We start from the raw sequence: 17483 nt of genomic DNA, 5'->3' as shown, positions 1-17483 counted from the left end.
ATGATTTGATTATGGTTCCACACGTCACGCAATATAACTTAATTTGGGAAAACCTACTTCTTAAAACCTACAGTTATCCAAAATGGAAGGTGATAGTGACAGGGCAAACACTGCCTGGTGCCTGGTCTTAGTGATCAACAGGAACTTGTCATGAAGCAAACTGCAAGTAGCAATTATTTATCGAGCTTTCTGCTGATATTCATTAAATAGTTTCATGTCTACTATATGTTAAATTTTCCCAATGGGAACAAAATGTACACTCAACATTTCTAAGCCTCCTTCTTTCAACAATGATACCAAAAAAAGAATTTACAATTCTATTGTTTCCAGTTTGAATTTTACATATAAGCATTTCTTTCTCTTAATTGGAGTTTAAAACAGAATCTGTTCTTAAAATGACCTTAAATAGTTTTTACTCATTCTTGAGAGATGTCTATGTATGTGAACAGCAGACTAAGCCATAGAAGAATTCACAACGGTAGGTATGACATATTAAAGAACATATGTAGGTCTAGAGCAAGATTTCCTAACTTGGCACAAATGACATTTGAGAACAAATAATTTCCTTGTTGTGAAGGAGTGAGGGCTGTCCTGTGCATCGTAGATCATTTAGCATCATCCCTGGACTGTTACAAAGGGGAATTAGGCTACTACTGACCAACTAGATCAGTAGCAGCCTAATTCCCCTTTGTAACAGTCAAGAACATCTCCAGACATTGCCTAATGCCCCCCAAATTATACCTGATTGAGAACAACTGGTCTACAGTCCAATTTCTTAGAAAAGCTGTAACCAATTTCTTCATAAACTGTTTATGGGGAGTCTACTAAATAGGTAATACGGTTCTGAGTCACTTTATTACCGCAATGGGCTTTGAAGATGCCAGGCCAACCATTCAAATACCAGAACCATGTTAGATTCCTTCTTTTGTCATGCCTTTAGGATTGCACAACACACCAATCTGACCTTTCCATATCTCTAACTAGATAATTCTAGTGTCTAGTTTAAATTGGGTGTAAAGAGAAATGGTTGATTTCTCAGACACTTATGAAGATTCTAGAAAAAATTATTTGATATTTCTTCTCTAAACACTGAATCATTAAGGCTCTGTTTGCATTTAAGCTGTATACATAATACAAGTTTTTCATAACTTCTCTTATTACAACATGAATTTTTTAATTATTCCTTTGAGTGTTATTCATTTAACTTTAAAAATCTACCTTTGCAATCTCAATCTTACTTTTATCTCAGCAACATACTACTTTATACTATCATAACCTCTATAAAATTGCTTTATAATTCTTAATTTATGACATCTACGGTTTCCACTACTTTAAACAAACAAATAAAAGCTGTGCTCATTTCTGACAAGGCCCTCAGATTCCTAACACAAAAATCTATTGCTCTAATTTCTTCCCTTGGAAAAATCATGAGATGTGTGACAGGGCAATAGAAACCAATTTAAAACATACATACTTGCTCCAATGAACTTTTCCTTCCAGTGTCTGCATCTCACCAAGGATGGCAAGGAGAAGAGAGGACTTCCCACATCCCACTTGGCCCACAATCATGGTTAACTGACCTAGAGAAATGAACGAAGGATAATAACAGAATGAGATGGAATTCTCTTGGTAAAATAATACCAAAATACATTTAGAAAAGGCTGATGTTTTACAATCAAAGGTCAAGTTTTGGTCTCTAGCAATAAGATATTCTGTGATACATAAGTGTTTTTGAAAAAGTAAAGAAAAATTAAAAGATATAGATCTGACTTATTTTTTTTTCAAACTAAGAGACTAGATGGCATTAATGAACAGAGCAAGAAAAATTACTTAAATCATCTAGATTAGTTTTAACTTTATTATTAAATTTATTCAGGAGAAAAGGGCAGTTTTGACTAAAATTGATAATTGGGATAAAAGTGATTTGGTCTGTTACTAAGACATCTTCTCCAATCTCTTACTTTGAGTTGCATGTATAATAAAAAAGTCCCAAGCTACTGACCATCAGGCAAGGTCAAAAAATATTTCTATTCAATTATCCAGATATTTTAAATAAAAATTATTGAGTATTTCAGCCTTAAATGCCCTGAAAACTTTATCAGCCTTCCTGAGGAATTAAAAAATAGTAATTTGCTCATATACTCTTTCTTTAAATCCCTTCTCAAACAAAATGAGAATTCAATTACTCCATTACTTAAATGAGACAAATCAACAAATGAACTGATCACAGTTAATCTGAACAGTAAATAACTTGTTCAAAGGTCTACACTCAGTAGTGGAAGGCAAATCTTATCATTTCCAGTCATTTCCACAGTGATACAATGGCTCATGAGCTCCATGATGCAAATAAGTAATTATAAATAATGTTTAAGTCTTTAAAAAGTTTTTCTTTTTGCTAGGCTCCATCATCTTAAAAATCTGTGGTTGTGATAATTAACCATTATAAAAACTAGTAACAAATGAGTCTTACCTGTTGGAATTCTAATATCTATATTGGATAATGTAGCTAAACCACTGCCCCATGAAAAGTACCCATTTGTGACCTAGAAAATAAGAATTAAAAAATTAAATTATAAAATTATGTAAATATGTGATGTTAAAGAATAGTTCTAATTAAAATAAATTTTCTTTTTAAGGCACTGAATTTCAAGACAGAGTAGAATGCACAGTAGTAAAATTCTAATTTAGAGTTATAACTATTTAAGAGATATAAATAAAAACAAAAGAGAACGGAAGTAAAAAGAGGGTCTTCAACTTAGTCATATGATGTAGAATTCTAAAAATTACAATTTTCTCTAGAAATTTAGAATTACTGGGCCATTTACATGTGAGCATTCTTAAAAAGCAATCATCCCAAATATTTTCTGGTGTAATCCCTACATTGATTATTTTTTTCATTGCTGGGCAATTCCCAGAATCCTGGTGATGCAAAGAACAGAAATAATTGCAAATTATTCCAACCAAATGACTCTGTTAGCTGAGAAGGAAGGTTTTTATAAGAAATGAGTTTCTTGAACTATATGTATTTACTACTATTCATTGAACCTAAAAGAAAAATTTTTTTAAAGAAAGAGTAAAGAGGAGAGAGGAATAAAGCACAGAAATCAGGCAGCATTGCTTGGCACTATAAACCTCAACAACAAGAAAAGATCACAAGACCTTAGAATCATCCAAAGCAATCTATTTGTTTTAATAGGCTTCAAGTGGACTTGGTAGCTTTAATAGTTAAAAAATGGAAAATGAAAGAGGTTAAAAACCCAAAGACAGGGAGCATGAATAGAGACAGATGAGGGAAGGGAAGGTGCCTGGAAAATTAAAGGAAATTAAAGTAAGGATATACCTTGCTCATAAATTAATAATATTTTGTTTTAAAATCACAAATGATGAACATTTGTTTAGGAATAAGCACATTATTGTTTAGGAATTTTGCTGAATAGAGTGGTGATGTCTAAGTAAATATGGCCCTTAAAGCTCTTGATAAAATGAACAACTTAGAGTGAAAAGTCACTTTATTAAATGAGTAAATAAACCGTGGACATAAGTACAATACTAGACTGTGTGGGCTAAGTAACAAGCAGAGGGACAGAAAATAAGTGCAATAGCAGTTCAGAAAGAAAATCATTTATGTCTGAAATGGGTAAAAAAAAACAAAACTTTTTGCAAGAGGAGGCCTTTTAACTAGTTTTGGAAGAGATATTGAATTTCAATGAAGGCATTTCTGGGTAAAGAACTACGATAAGAACATGTTATGGAAATAATGAATAGAGGTAGCTGGGATGGGGGTTTAAGATATTGTGGTTAAATGACTATTAATGCTCAAAGAAATTGTACAGCCTCAGAAGATGAGGATCCCTCTTTCTTTGAGAGAGTAAACAAGGAGGCTAATATAATGGGTTTGGAAGAGGGCCAGCATGGAACTGAGAGAAACCCTACATGACAACTTTTACATTTTCTGTGAACTAGAAGTGAAGGTTATCTTCAGAAAGAGGCAGCAAAAAGAGAGACTGAAGGAGGTGGAAAGAGAGTAATGACAGTTAAAAAACTACTGTAAGTTATGGAAAATAGTGCTGATGAGAAGCATGCAAAAGGATTGCCAAGAACTACTGAGAGTCAGCTGAGGTTGGAGATGATAAATCTGTGGCTATGCCGATTTGTACCATTGTGTCATTTTCTCCATAGTACTCAGCAGCCTGGTTATAAGAGCGTAGAAGGCATGAGGTTGGATTGCTTACAGAAAGGTGCTGAAGGACTGGGAGAAAAGGAAGAGGGCTCAAGTTACTGGAGGTTTCAATGAAGTTAAAAAATAATAACAGCAAAGGTGAAGGCCTAAGAGAGCTGGAGGGTAGGATTTGATGTAAGTGATTGGCTGGTACTATAGAGTTTAAGATTTCAAAAGAGCAGTAGTTCCAAGTGGTAGCCAAGTGTGAACATAGGTGAGGTTGTGGAAATGGAGTAGTGGTAGATTAAGCATTTCTCGGCTAGGATACTAGATAGGCTGTGCATTTGGAAGTTTAAATCACAGCATGTGTGGCATCAACTAAGGTAGAAAGATGAACTAGAAAACAGGTATCCACATCTTCAATGAAGGTGAGTGAGTGCAGCTAACATATAAATCTTTGCAAAGATTCATAAAATGAGAGGCACAAAAATGATCATCATAGCATGATTTGTGATAGAAGATGGAGGCAAATCTAGTGTTTATCGCTAGAAGAATAAGTAAAATGCAGTGATGCATACTACAGAATAGAGTAGTGCAGGTAGAAGGAACAAACCATCACAAAACATTTCAGTAAACTGAAAGCACATAGATGCTCCTGACAACACTACTTATTTTACAGGGATATAAGTATAAGTGCATATATCAAGCACAGAGCTGGTACCACAATGTGGAAGGGATGAGGGGAATAGGAGTAAGGATCAGAGATAAGGAGAAAGAATGAACTAAAATGTAAAGGCAGGAGCCAGACAGGAAAAAAAGTTACTTATTGTATTATGCCATTCCTATGAAATATCCAGAACAGGTAGATCCATGGAGATAGAAATCAGATTGGCAGTTGCCTGAGGTAAAAGAAAGGGAGAAATGAGGAGTGACTGTTTAATGGATATGGGTTTTCCTTTGGGGTTATTAAAAAAAATACTTTGCAGCGAGGTAGAAGTGGTGGTTGCACCACACTGAATGTACTAAATATCACTGAATTGTTCACTTTAAAGTGGTTATTTTTATGCTATGTGAATTTCCCAATTAAAAATTTTTTTTTTTAATTTAAAAGCAGGGCCTTACACAGATCATTATCCATTTCCTTCTGCTGATAATAGGTAAAAATGCTAAATAAAATTTAGTCTGCAAAAAATTTCAGTAAAGAAAGGAGTAAAGATATGTCAAGTCAAAGTACACAGAAGAGTACGACAAATTCAGAGATGTTGAAACTCTGAATCACCTAAGCCTCTTCTCCTCAAAAAGCCAAGAATAGCAGAAAACAGAAAGGTGTAAGAACTTGTCCTAAAAGATGTCAATGCTAACTAGAAAGTTATAATGATCCTAATAGTGGAATATTAGGCAAATAAATCAGAGAAAAATAAACGAAAGCCAGCCATCAACACAGAAATATAAAGATCCCTGACATGTGACTGGGACTGTGCTGAAGGTCAGTGGGGACAGTGATCAATACTCAAGGCTAGGACACCCGAATATCATATTAAAAATTAAATTTACTGCATTTACTACTAAATGTAGTAAAATTACTACTGCTAAATTTACTACTGCTAAATTGATAACTAAGATATCGATTACTGATTTCCCTATTAAATGCCATTCCTACTTCATATCAAACACAAAAAGTGACTCAAGGTCAATTAAAGAACTAAAAATTAAATGTATAGCTTCAAAGATCTTAGGAGCTAATATAGAATACTTCATGACCTCCAGTAAGAAATGTTTTCTTAAATAAGATGAAAAACAAAGCATCATCCATAAAGGAAAAGTTATGTAAACTAGATTACATTAAAATTAACAACTTCTAATACCGTAAAGAGAGTGAAAAGCTAAGCTTGGAGTGGGAGAATTTTGTAACATATATACCTGCTAAAGAAGTAGTACTCAGAATTTTTTTAAACAGGAGAGACAAATATCCTGGCAATTCACAAAAGAAGAAATCCAAACCCAAAGGGCTATAAATAAAAGTGTCGACCTCGTTAGAAAACAGAAAAAATACAAATAAAAACAACAGCAAGACATAGCTGCACCTTCCAAATACACGACACACACTTTGGCAAAATGCTAGAAGCACTGGTGAAGACATGGAGCAACTGGAACTCTTGATCACTATTGCTTACCATGTAAATTGGCACAAGCACTTTAAAAAATAGTTTGCCATCATCTAGGAAAATTGAGGATATACAGACCCTGTGACTCAGCAATTGTTTACAATAGCCCCAAACTAAAAAGTAACCAAAAGACCATCAAAAGTAGAATGGATAAAATACTTCTGGTATATTCATACAATGGAACACTACACAGCAATGAGAATGAATGAATTATGGCTTCACACAATGACATGGGTAAATTATACATACATAATATTAAGAAACAAGCAAAACACATACGTATATAGTCACATATTTAAACTTAAAAAAACAAAAATATGTCTTAAGGGAGGTATATATAGCAAGGATAATCAAGAAAATGACTATAAAAGTCAGGGTGGCGATTACGTCTTGGGGCAGAGATATGAGGGAGAGCAGCAAATGTGTGTGTTGGGGGAACCTTGGGAGGGAGCTGGCTGATGTTCTTGGTGGTGGCTGATAGCTGTTTACTTTTTCATTTAATGTATGTATATATTTTATGTACTTTTCTGTAGGTATGTTATATTTCACAATAAAAAATTTTTCAAAAAGAAAGTTATTATCAATATGGGAATTTCCACCATAAATAAACAATTAATTTGGACTTGAAAATGGGCTTGTAGTGGCCATTCAGAGGCATAGCAGACCCTAGGCCATTGATAAGGAGGGTTTTATTGTTTTCTGTAGAGTTTTTTGGTGCATAAAGGGTCAAGTTGGGAGGGGAATCACAATAGTCTCTCTTTCTTACATTTGAAATTAAAATAATTTTAAAAGACACATGGAGAAGACATTTTTAAATTCTCACAATATTGAATAGAAAATGTTAATTGAAAAACTGACTCCGTTTCTTTAGTCACTAATACCTTAGTGGTTATCTGGGAATATTTGAGAATTATCAGCATAGAGGACCCTTTCCAGTATCTTACGACTTACTTTTTCATAGCCTAGTAGTTCACACCCTGCTTGCACATTACAATTGCCTAGGAAACTACTAGACCTATTTTTTTTAATGATGTTCAGGTATTATACACACACACATTTAAATCTTTCTATGTGATTCTAATGTACAGCCAAGGTTAAGAATCACTACAGCTTTTTAAAATTCATAGGTGACATATTTTACTCTCAAAACGACCACGTTAAAATGGCATCCCTACCTCGAGATGGGCAAACCTCGGCTCAGAGAGGCAAAATAATTTGCCCAAAAGTCATACATCAAATTAATGGCCGGGGTAGGACTAGTATTAGCTTCCTCCATCCACTAACACATTTGCTCCAATTTTAAGTGCTTTACTGTGAAACAGGTATTGTGCCAGTCAATAAAGATAGAGAGAAGAATCGAATGTAGCCCTTGACTCTACTATACACCCTACTGAACCTCCCTCACTCTTTGATTGGCTGGGCAGTACAGGGAGTTGGAGAGTCTGGACCAGTCAAAGCAGCTAGTTTCCTGAATTCTGGTAACTCCAAAGTCCAGAGGCCTTTGATTGCTGCAAGCATCTGTTCCAGTCCCTGCACAGCACTAACTCCTTCCTGGGGCTTATCCCAACTATCAGTCCTCAGCTCATGTTCCTCTGGTGGCCTGTTCTATCTAAGCACAGATACAAAAGTATCTGTGGGGGGAGTACAAAAGGCTGAGTTTGAACTTAGATTAAAGGCAGTATTGGGAACCTGGGCAAATACATGCAGCACTGGTCTAAGCCTTTCCTGGTTGAAGACACTTATTTTCTTAAAAGTTTATTTTCTTAAAAATTGGATTTATAATATTAGTGTTCTCTATAAGTCAATTTACTCGGCGGATAAACATAATTGTTCAAGAGGAAATATGTTGGATACTAGCTTCTAACGCAGATTCAGAAGAAAGGCTCATTCTCCAATTATTAAAACATACTGCTACAGCAAAAACTGTGGTTGGGAGATAAGGAAGAACTGAGAATTATAAATACATCAGAATATTTTTTTAATGTTATAAGGATTAGTGATCACTGTAAAGAGACTTTAAAAACTTGGTATTGGGCACTTTTGCTGAACTTCACTATAAATAGTAACATAAATGTTTCTATTCATGCAAGAATCCAGGAAGTAAAATAACCTTTATTGCAATATCCTCTGTCTCTACAGGACGTAGACGTCGTGTTGATTGCTCATAGCTGTCCAGGTGATATCTTCCAGGCTGTTTCCTGTTTATAGTTTTCGGCTGCTGCATTCCAAATGGGGGCAGGGGGAGGAAACACAAGTTGAAGCTTTATGAAAAAAATTGAGGTTTAACTGAACTCATATTGCTACTTCTCCACTTGAATTCCAAGAAAAAGAAGCAAGTAAATGTCATATTTAAATAATATCAATGGCTTCTCCCTCACCCCCCAGTCCCCTGCAAAAAAAGGCAAATGATAACAAAAAAGTGTTAAACTATCATTTTAAACCTAATTTACAAGTCTTTTAAGAAAAATAAAAATGTGAAGATGTGGTACTTGCAAATGATGGAAGTTAAAGTGCTGAGCCCCAAACTATGTTTTGGATATTTCTTCTCTAGCTGTCTGGATAAATATACCCAGGCCATAAAAAATGTGTGTCATATCAAAAGACAAGTAGGCTAACTCAGGTTAAGTCTGAATCTACTCGTTAGGCCATCAGGCTTATAAACATTCCAACCATACATTGTTGATCACCCTCTGAATTATGAGGATTTTGAATCTCATACACTCACATAAATCAGATTGAACTACACATTTCCTGAGGATCCATTGTGGAGTGAAAAAAAAAGCATAAAGATCTAGAACATGTATATTATGTCATAAGGAGACCTACAAGCATTGTAAAATGATCGTTTCTTGCTCAAATGTTACAGCATTGTTCCTAGTCAGAGGACTAAAGAATGATAAAGAGATGCTGGCTGAGGTTGGACAGTCTCCATATACTTAAAATGAATCTAAATTAGGTCATAACTAGAAATCTGTTGTTCTCTAATTTTGAATTTCTTTTCACAGAGATAGAGACAAATGGATATAGAGAAGGTAGAAAATTCGGCTCTGTATAGAAATTACAAAGGCTAAATTATAATACTTTTAAAAACTGTTAAATTATCTATAAAAGCAAAGAATTCTCAAATTGTGCAACTTTTTTTTTTTTTGGCCTGGAACTATAGGTTTAGCTTTTTGAAAAAGTCCATTGAGTTCTGTTATGGGAATTAGGAATGTCCTTGAATAATCAGTAATTTAATCCAAACAAGATACTGCTCTTCCAATTTCCATCAACTGGCGTATCAACAGAACATCAAACTATCAAATAGTACATCTCTAGTCTACATGTAAATAAATCCACAAATTAAAAAGCCACTGAGAAGAACTTGCAGTGGTTCTGTCACACACAAAACATTTAATGTATTTTAACTTAAAAAATAAAAGAGAGAGAGAAACTGTTCATGAAATTTTATTTTAGTTTTCTTTTTCTTCTCACAGTCCTCACAGATGACCTTGGAAGTGCATTGAATGTGATGCTGTAAAAAGTCGCTATCCTTTAAGCTAAGTATATTTTCCACACAAGACAGGTCTATTCCTATACATATATTCACTGTCTTCTAGAAGAATTCTATAGTAGTATTGCCCCCAGAGGTCCAAAAGAAATGACTTCATGTTCTTCACAAAACTAAGGAGAGGGTGGGAGGAGGAGATGTGTTGACAGAGATTTGAGTCGGAGTTCCACAGATGTAATTTGAAGAGACTTTGGCTCTAGAATGTCACTAATTCTCCATGGAGATTCTACAGCCAAAACCACTTAACTCTAAGCTTTTACAGAATACATAGCATCTCAAGCGCTCTCAACAAGGAGTTTCCATTAGTGTTATTTTCAAACACAGCTTTTTTCACTCCATTTTAAAAAGTTTGTCATTTGTGGTTTGGCCCATCAGCAGTGATGAATGACCCTGAAAGACATCAGAAGTCCAGTCTGGTTTCAATAACCCTGAAGATATTGGATGCATTTGAAGGGGATTCTTTTTTTCCTTCCAAAAATCTTTTCTCAGTTCAATTTTTCTTCTATCCCTCATGCCATACAAAAGATTCTTCATATTTCCCTAACTCCACAAACTTGACCTCCTATATCCCCTTTCTCGAGGTCATCTCACTCTGCTCATCCCCACATCTCTGAAAGATGATCTAATAAGCTCTTTGGTAGCCTCCTATCATTCAAAGTGTGACAAGGATGGTTCTAATTAAATGTCTGACTTTTCTGCTGCCTCACATATAGAGTATAGACACTCTATAGTATGTTCTTCCCTTTGTGTCCATGTCCACACAATAGCAAATAAGCATTCTGAGCAATTGTTACTCTAGTCTATATAAGCATCAGTGGTAGTTTCTTCTCAGACAAAATCATACTTGCTCAGTAAAATAAGAGAGTAAAAAAATAATTCCAGGAAAGTAGAAGAAAACAGCAAAACTAAATTTAGCCATGTGCTCATCTTAATTATTGTTAGCATTTTTAAACATGATGTAAAGAAAAATTTAATACAGGTTGACTTCCTAATAAAGGCTTTCCAAGCCTCAATCAATTCCAGTCGGGAGATTGTGTGTGCATTTCTATTTCATTACATAAATAGTAAATATATTCATATTTTTTCTCTAAGAGTAACACAAATAACTAATATTAACTTATAACTTATTTTAGAATAACATCTTTCTATCTTACTGTTATGAAATATATATATTAATTTTAAAAACTTTCTTCAGAATTTTGCAGATACACCTCTCAAGAGTCTAGTTCCACTGATTCAAATATTATCTAACGGCTAATGACTCTTAAATTTACATCTCTGATGCTGATTTCTCTTCTTGGATGTCAATATACATCTCAAGATTAACATGTGCAAAATACACCTCTTGATTCCACCTCAACACCAATCAACTATTTTCTCGGCTTCCCTTTTTCAGTTAATGGCTCCACCATCTACCTAGCAGTCAAGCCAATAACCTAAGACTCTTCCTTTGGTGCTATTTCTCCCTCATTCGCTCTATCCAATCTATTATCAAGTTTTTGTCAGCTCAATCTAAAAAATATATACTGAATTTGATCACTTTCTCACAATGTCCACTGCAGCTGCCACTAAAACTAATTCTAACCATCATTGTTTCTTACATCTGTTATAATGACCTCTTTACTAGTCTATCCGTCCTACTTTTGTCCTCACTGACTACTCTCTACCCAGTAGCCAAAGTGATCTTTTAAAAATATAAATAAAAATTATATCAGTCCCTACTTCAAAACCATGATTTTGTATTACATACCAATAAAATCCAAACTCTTTCCATAATCTACAAAACCTTTATCTTTGCACTTACCTTGTCTTGTCTCTCCCTTCTTCTCCAGGCTTCAACCATAGTGCTCCTCTGTTTCAACACACCAAATTCATTCCCACCTCAGAGCCTTTTCATCTGCTAGTTCTCTGCCTGAAATGCTCTTTTCCCAGATCTTTGCAGAACAGGTACCCACTCTTCATTCACGTCTCAGCTCAAATGCTAGCTCTTCTTCCCACAGCGAAATCATCTAATTTTTTTACTTGTTTATCATCTGACTCCTGCCTCAAGAAAGCAAACTATGACAAGAAAGATCTTGTCTGCCTTGTCATTGTATATCCCTAGGTCTAGGCATGGAGTACAGGGTGACCAATAAGTCCAGAAACAGGCAAATATATAACCCATGTCATATAACATGTAATGCATGACAAAATAATATTGACTGTATGTCCAACCTTTATGTAGATACTGAGTAAATATTTGTGTAATGGATGAATTAACTAGTTCAAGAGTTACAAAACTCAAGTTTTAATTCTGGCTCTGCCACTTAGTAATCTTCTGATGTTATTCAAGCCACGTAACATGCAAACTCAATATAGTCATCGGAAAATAAATATAGGTAATGTAATACATTAAGTGAGTCAAAAGACAATGCATCAGAAAGCACTTTTTAAACTAAAAAGTGTAATATAGTTAAAAGGTATTATAAAAATATGGTGCAGGAATTATAAGCTGAATTTTTATTATTGTTATATAAAGCTTGAGGTACAATCTCAATTTCTGCTTGAATTGAAAATTTACTATCTCTCTCAGAATAATTCTTTGATTTATAAAGATAAGCCTTACTTGTTTATTGATTTTAGCTTTATGAGGTTTGTTGCAGAAGCAGGTGGCAACCTTTCTTCATATATATTAAAAGTAAAGCTTACAATTTCTTCTGAATGTACCCATTTTAAAGCATTCATTCTTGAGACTGTTCCTCATTCACGGTTCCCATAATAAGAAAAAGCACTTACAACTCCTGTATGTTTCTTACAGGACTCAAAAGGAAGAGAACTTTCACCAGTTCGCCAGCTGTCCTCACCAATCTCATCACTCAAGAGGAACTCATTCAGTTTTTGAACACTGCAAAAAGCAAATAAACACACACAAAATAAGTGTTAAAAACAAAACCAACAATGAAATTCTACCTAAATAAACAATTTTTTTCCTAGTCATTACCCTGTTGAACAAGCTGCCTCTGAGAGTTCTGTCTCAAGACCCACTGGAAATTCGGCTCAGATGAACAAACATCCTAAATTGCCCACAAATGATGAGTTCCCAGGACCTGGGACTTTCAATGCTAACTCTAGAAAAATCTCAGGAAAACCAGAACCAAGGGGTCACCCTAATTTCAGCCAAATTTTTAATTTTTACTTTTGTACTTTTTTTTTTTTTCAATTGTATTCATTGTTAAGGACAGAAGAGTTGGAGAGGAACTTGAAACAGGATGGTTAAAAATAATAATACCAATGAGGGAAGTGCTCTAATTTTCCAAATGAGGGGAAATAAGGTACAGAGAAGTTAAATAATTGCCTAAAAGCATTTAATAACACATAGATCTGGGGTCCAAGGAGATGCTATCTTGCTTACGCACTATATTTTACACATATTTTCTGAACCTGGCAAGGAGAGGGCCCTGTAGAGCATTGGTACTCAAAGTGTTAGCCAAAGAGCAGCAGCAGCAGCAGCAGCAGCAGCAGCAGCAGCAGCAGCAGCAGCAGCATCACCTGGGAGCGTACTAGAAAAAGATAATCTCAGGCCCCACCCAAGACCTACTGAATCAAAATGTGCATTTTAACAAGATCCAGAAATGCTTCATAAGCACATTACATCTTAAATGGTAGTTATTCCTTCTTTACTTTTTTTTTTTTATTGAGGTATAATTGACATAAAACATTATATTAGTTTTAGGTATACAACCTAAAGATTTAATATTTGTATTTATTTCAAAATGATCACACAAGTCTAGGTAACATCCATGACCACACATAATTACAATTTTTTTTCTTCTGAAGAGACCTTCTAAGATCTACCTGAAAGGTATAAGACCTTTTATAGACTTTAATTGTCATTCTGTCCTTATGTTTTGAAGAGATTGGATTTTAAAAAGCACAGATTTGTTAATCAAAGAAATACCTTTTAAATAATCTCATACTATGTCTCTGCACATAAAGTACAGGGGCCAGGCTCATTTGCTTTTGTAACTCTAAGTCTAGCAATTCTTGGCACACATTACTCAATGAGTGTTGAATAAATTAAAGAAGGAATAAACCAATGATTCAGACATTTAAGTAAAGTCAGTTGATTCAGTTCTCCATTCCACTTTTCTAGTACACACACAAATCTTACTGAAGCTTTTATGGAATTAATGAGAACCATTCTTGTTGCATGTCAAGTAGCAATGGTGTCTGAGCATAACACCCCAAATTCCAGCCCTGCTCTGAATCTCACCCTTCTTTTCCCCTCCTATGCCTCCATCATTCTAGGCTCTCTGGCTAAGGGTCCCCTGCACTGATATTTTGTCAGTGTTTTGTTACTGTCAATCTCTCTCACTAGACTGTGAACTCCTTAAGAGCAGATTTTCAACTTCAGAATCTAGCCCAATGCCAAAAATATAACATAGTTAATTCCTCAAGAAATGTTTGGTGAATGAATAAATAGGTAATACAAAAAGTATTTCCTGTTCATATGAGGTCCTTTCAGAAGACAAAGGTGAAACAATTATGAAAAATGTGTAAATCTTGACCAAGGGTGAAGGTATTTCCACTATGCTACTAGGGTTCTATTTTAAAAATCCAATTCTGTTCATACAACAATTCTCTCTTTAAAATATAGGGGTTGACTCCATAGTGTAGTGGTTAGCACATTTGCTTTACACATAGAAGGTCTTGGGTGTGCCAGGCCCCGGGTACACCAGGCCCCAAGTGCACACTGTGAGCATGTGGGAAGAGACGCTCCGCCTTCAAAGATCCAGTTCTTAAGGGGAAAGAGCAACATCCTTAGGTCGGGGGTGGAAATGGCAGAGGGGATTAAAGAGGGGAAAAATAAATTAATAAAATAAAAGCAAATGACACTCTTGTCTTTCAGCATTCTTAGCATCATATGCAGGCTGTTCAGGATTTTACTAACTTTATCCCCTGACTCTTTACACATCAGAATCTTTCTACATCTATACTTAAGTACTTAGTTTCCTGAATGTACCAAGATCGCTCACATAGTTATTCACCTTTTCCTCTTGCGGATGTTACCCCTTCGCATAGAACATGGTTTCCCTTTTTCTTCAAATAGCCAAGTCCTACTAATTCTTTAAGCTCCTATGAATAATCTACCACTTCTTTTAAACCTTCTCCGACCAGACTTCTCTCTCGATAAACTTCCATGATCCTCATATCTGGGCCCATGGTATTCTGTGTAGAGCTCCATGATAGCATAATACACTGTATTGTCATTAGTTTCCTCTCCTGGTTTCTCCAACTAGACTGTAGACTCTCTGCAGATTTTACTCTACCTTTTATCTTCGCACTCCCTTATGCCTAACAATGTATCTAAAGTGTTAACAAATGCATGTACTCATAGACATCTTTCTAAAGTATGGAATGGAGATTAGTAAAATGGTGGTAAATTAGTAAAATGGATTTTTTTTTAAAATGCCTAAAATATTTAGGCAATGTACTAGGCACTTTTCATGTATTATCTCATTTAATTCTCTCAATGGCCATAAGCAGGAGCTATTACTGTGCCCATTTGATAAATGAGAAGATGAAGCTATAGAGACACTAAATAATGTGCCTGAAGTTGAACAATGAGCATTTCACAGCAGTGCCATGATCTGAAAGCAGGTATAACTGATATCGACCAATTTGCTATCCTGCTTCCAATACCTTTATAGGTAATTATTTTACTAATTTCTCATTTGTTCAGATAATTCACAAACATTTAAGGTTTTGATTACACTTGTTATTTTCTCACTTTTTAAGTTTCACTTTGGGTGTTCAGGCACAGCTGAAGTACATTTAACAGGTGTTACATTAATTACGAAGTTATTTTTTGTTGCTGGAAGTTACATGTTTTTCATGTAGGAACTATAAAATTTTTGTAACCAGAGAGCAAGTCAAAGTATATGCCTGCTTTATGATAAATATCAATAACAATTTATTTGATTGGAGGTAACTGTAGTAGACTAGACAAGAATACATTCCTTTGGAAGGCACATGAGAGAAAGAACACAAAGTCATTTTCCAATGAAGGAGGGGATTCATTTCACACATTTTTCCCCTTGGCAAATAACATGGCAGGGGGTGCGCAAATAACATTTTTGGACAGAGATATTGTATTATACATCAGATATGAAGAACTGAAACTCGAATTCTTTAAAAATGACATATCAACTTACATTTTCCTCCAATAGTTGAGGATGGATAATATTCCCTGCATATTTCTGCATAGCACTCTCTCTTCCATATATCCCAGGGAAAATGCATTTGCCAGTTTGATAAAGACCAGTCTGCTTGCAGGGCTCAGCTTTTTTAGATGATAGTGACTTTTCTTACTTTTTTTATTTCTCATTCTGTTTTGCAAACTTAGACTGGAACCCATCATCATAAAATGTCCAGAAAACTCAAATGGTGTGTGAGGAGATAACCTGAATTATAACTGCCCTTTTCTTCTACTTTGTTATGTATACATGGGGTTCCACCCATTAGTAGCATGAAGACAATTTTGTCTAACAACCTAAGCATTTTTAAAAGAACTTTCTTAAAGTGAAGAATTTTACATGGCATGGGAATTTCCTACAGTAGAGACTGTTTACAAGTCTTTTACATGCATATATAACACAAGTTTGGGAGTAGGCTGCACCCCATTCTAACCCGCCGAATTTCTGAATGCTTTTAAGGATGGAGTGAAGAACTTATGACTTCCATAGTCCTGCAGTGGAAGGTTTCAAAATCAAAGTCTCCGATTACAAACAGGCTGCTCAATTCGCTGTGGGCCAACTGGCATTAAAGATTGGTCACGGGTTCCCAGGCACAGAAGAAATGTCGACCGAGCCCAGTCAACACTGGGAAAACTCTCAGTTGGGTATTCAGAACCAGCACATAGTAGGGAAAAGCACTGGCCTTCTCTGTTGACCGCTCATCTCCATTGGAACCACAAATCAACCACCAAAAAATCATTTTAGAGAAGCAACTTTTTGTGAGCCGATTCCATTTGGCCTATGGCTTGGGAAATCTGGAGCTGAGCCCTGGAAACAGACTGGTCTTTATCAAACTGGCAAATGCCTTTTCCCTGGACATACAGAGAAGAGAGTGCTATGCAGGAATATGCAGGGACTATTATCCACATCCACCCTCAACTTTACTAGGATTTACTACAGCAGGATTGGATACTATGGACTTGGGGACACCACTAGATTTGGGTGTTTTTTGTGTGTGTGTATTTTTGTTTTTCATATGAACTCTTAATATCCTTTTGGTGTTTGCTAACTTCCTGATTTCAGAGGCATTATCCAGTATAAGATATCAATTGCTTTCTTTCTCCATTCTTAGCATGAAGTCAAATTCTAATAAAAAATGCAACCATGAGAGGGACAGTTATTAAATGGAGAAAATGAAAATAAGGACCAAAATAGCAGGCTCTGGCCATTTATCAGTTTTATTGTTTGAAGAAGCTTCCCTTCCAGAGCACTGCCTAATTTGGAAGCAGTGCTACAAAAATTAGTCAGTGATCTGTACAAGTGTTTCAGAAGGCAGAACAATCAGAAAAGAAAACGAGGGCAGATAAGGCCAGACGGCCTGAGCTTTAAACTAA

At 35.3% G+C, this 17483-nt stretch overlaps 1 protein-coding gene across 1 annotated transcript in view; it reads right to left on the bottom strand.

Annotated features, from left to right (window-relative positions):
* Nucleotides 1–17483, bottom strand: part of ABCC9 (ATP binding cassette subfamily C member 9) — a 120603-nt gene that overhangs the window by 61590 nt on the left and 41530 nt on the right. Inside the window, 4 exon segments of the mRNA XM_011381579.2 lie at nt 1475–1580; nt 2471–2543; nt 8435–8542; nt 12650–12758. Of these exon segments, the coding sequence (XP_011379881.1) occupies nt 1475–1580; nt 2471–2543; nt 8435–8542; nt 12650–12758 (396 nt within the window).

Source organism: Pteropus vampyrus, unplaced genomic scaffold (assembly GCF_000151845.1).
Source record: "Pteropus vampyrus isolate Shadow unplaced genomic scaffold, Pvam_2.0 Scaffold444, whole genome shotgun sequence".
NCBI classification, from domain to species: domain Eukaryota; kingdom Metazoa; phylum Chordata; class Mammalia; order Chiroptera; family Pteropodidae; genus Pteropus; species Pteropus vampyrus.
Note: the sequence above shows the minus strand (reverse complement) of the source record. Positions and strands in the feature narration are given on the sequence as shown.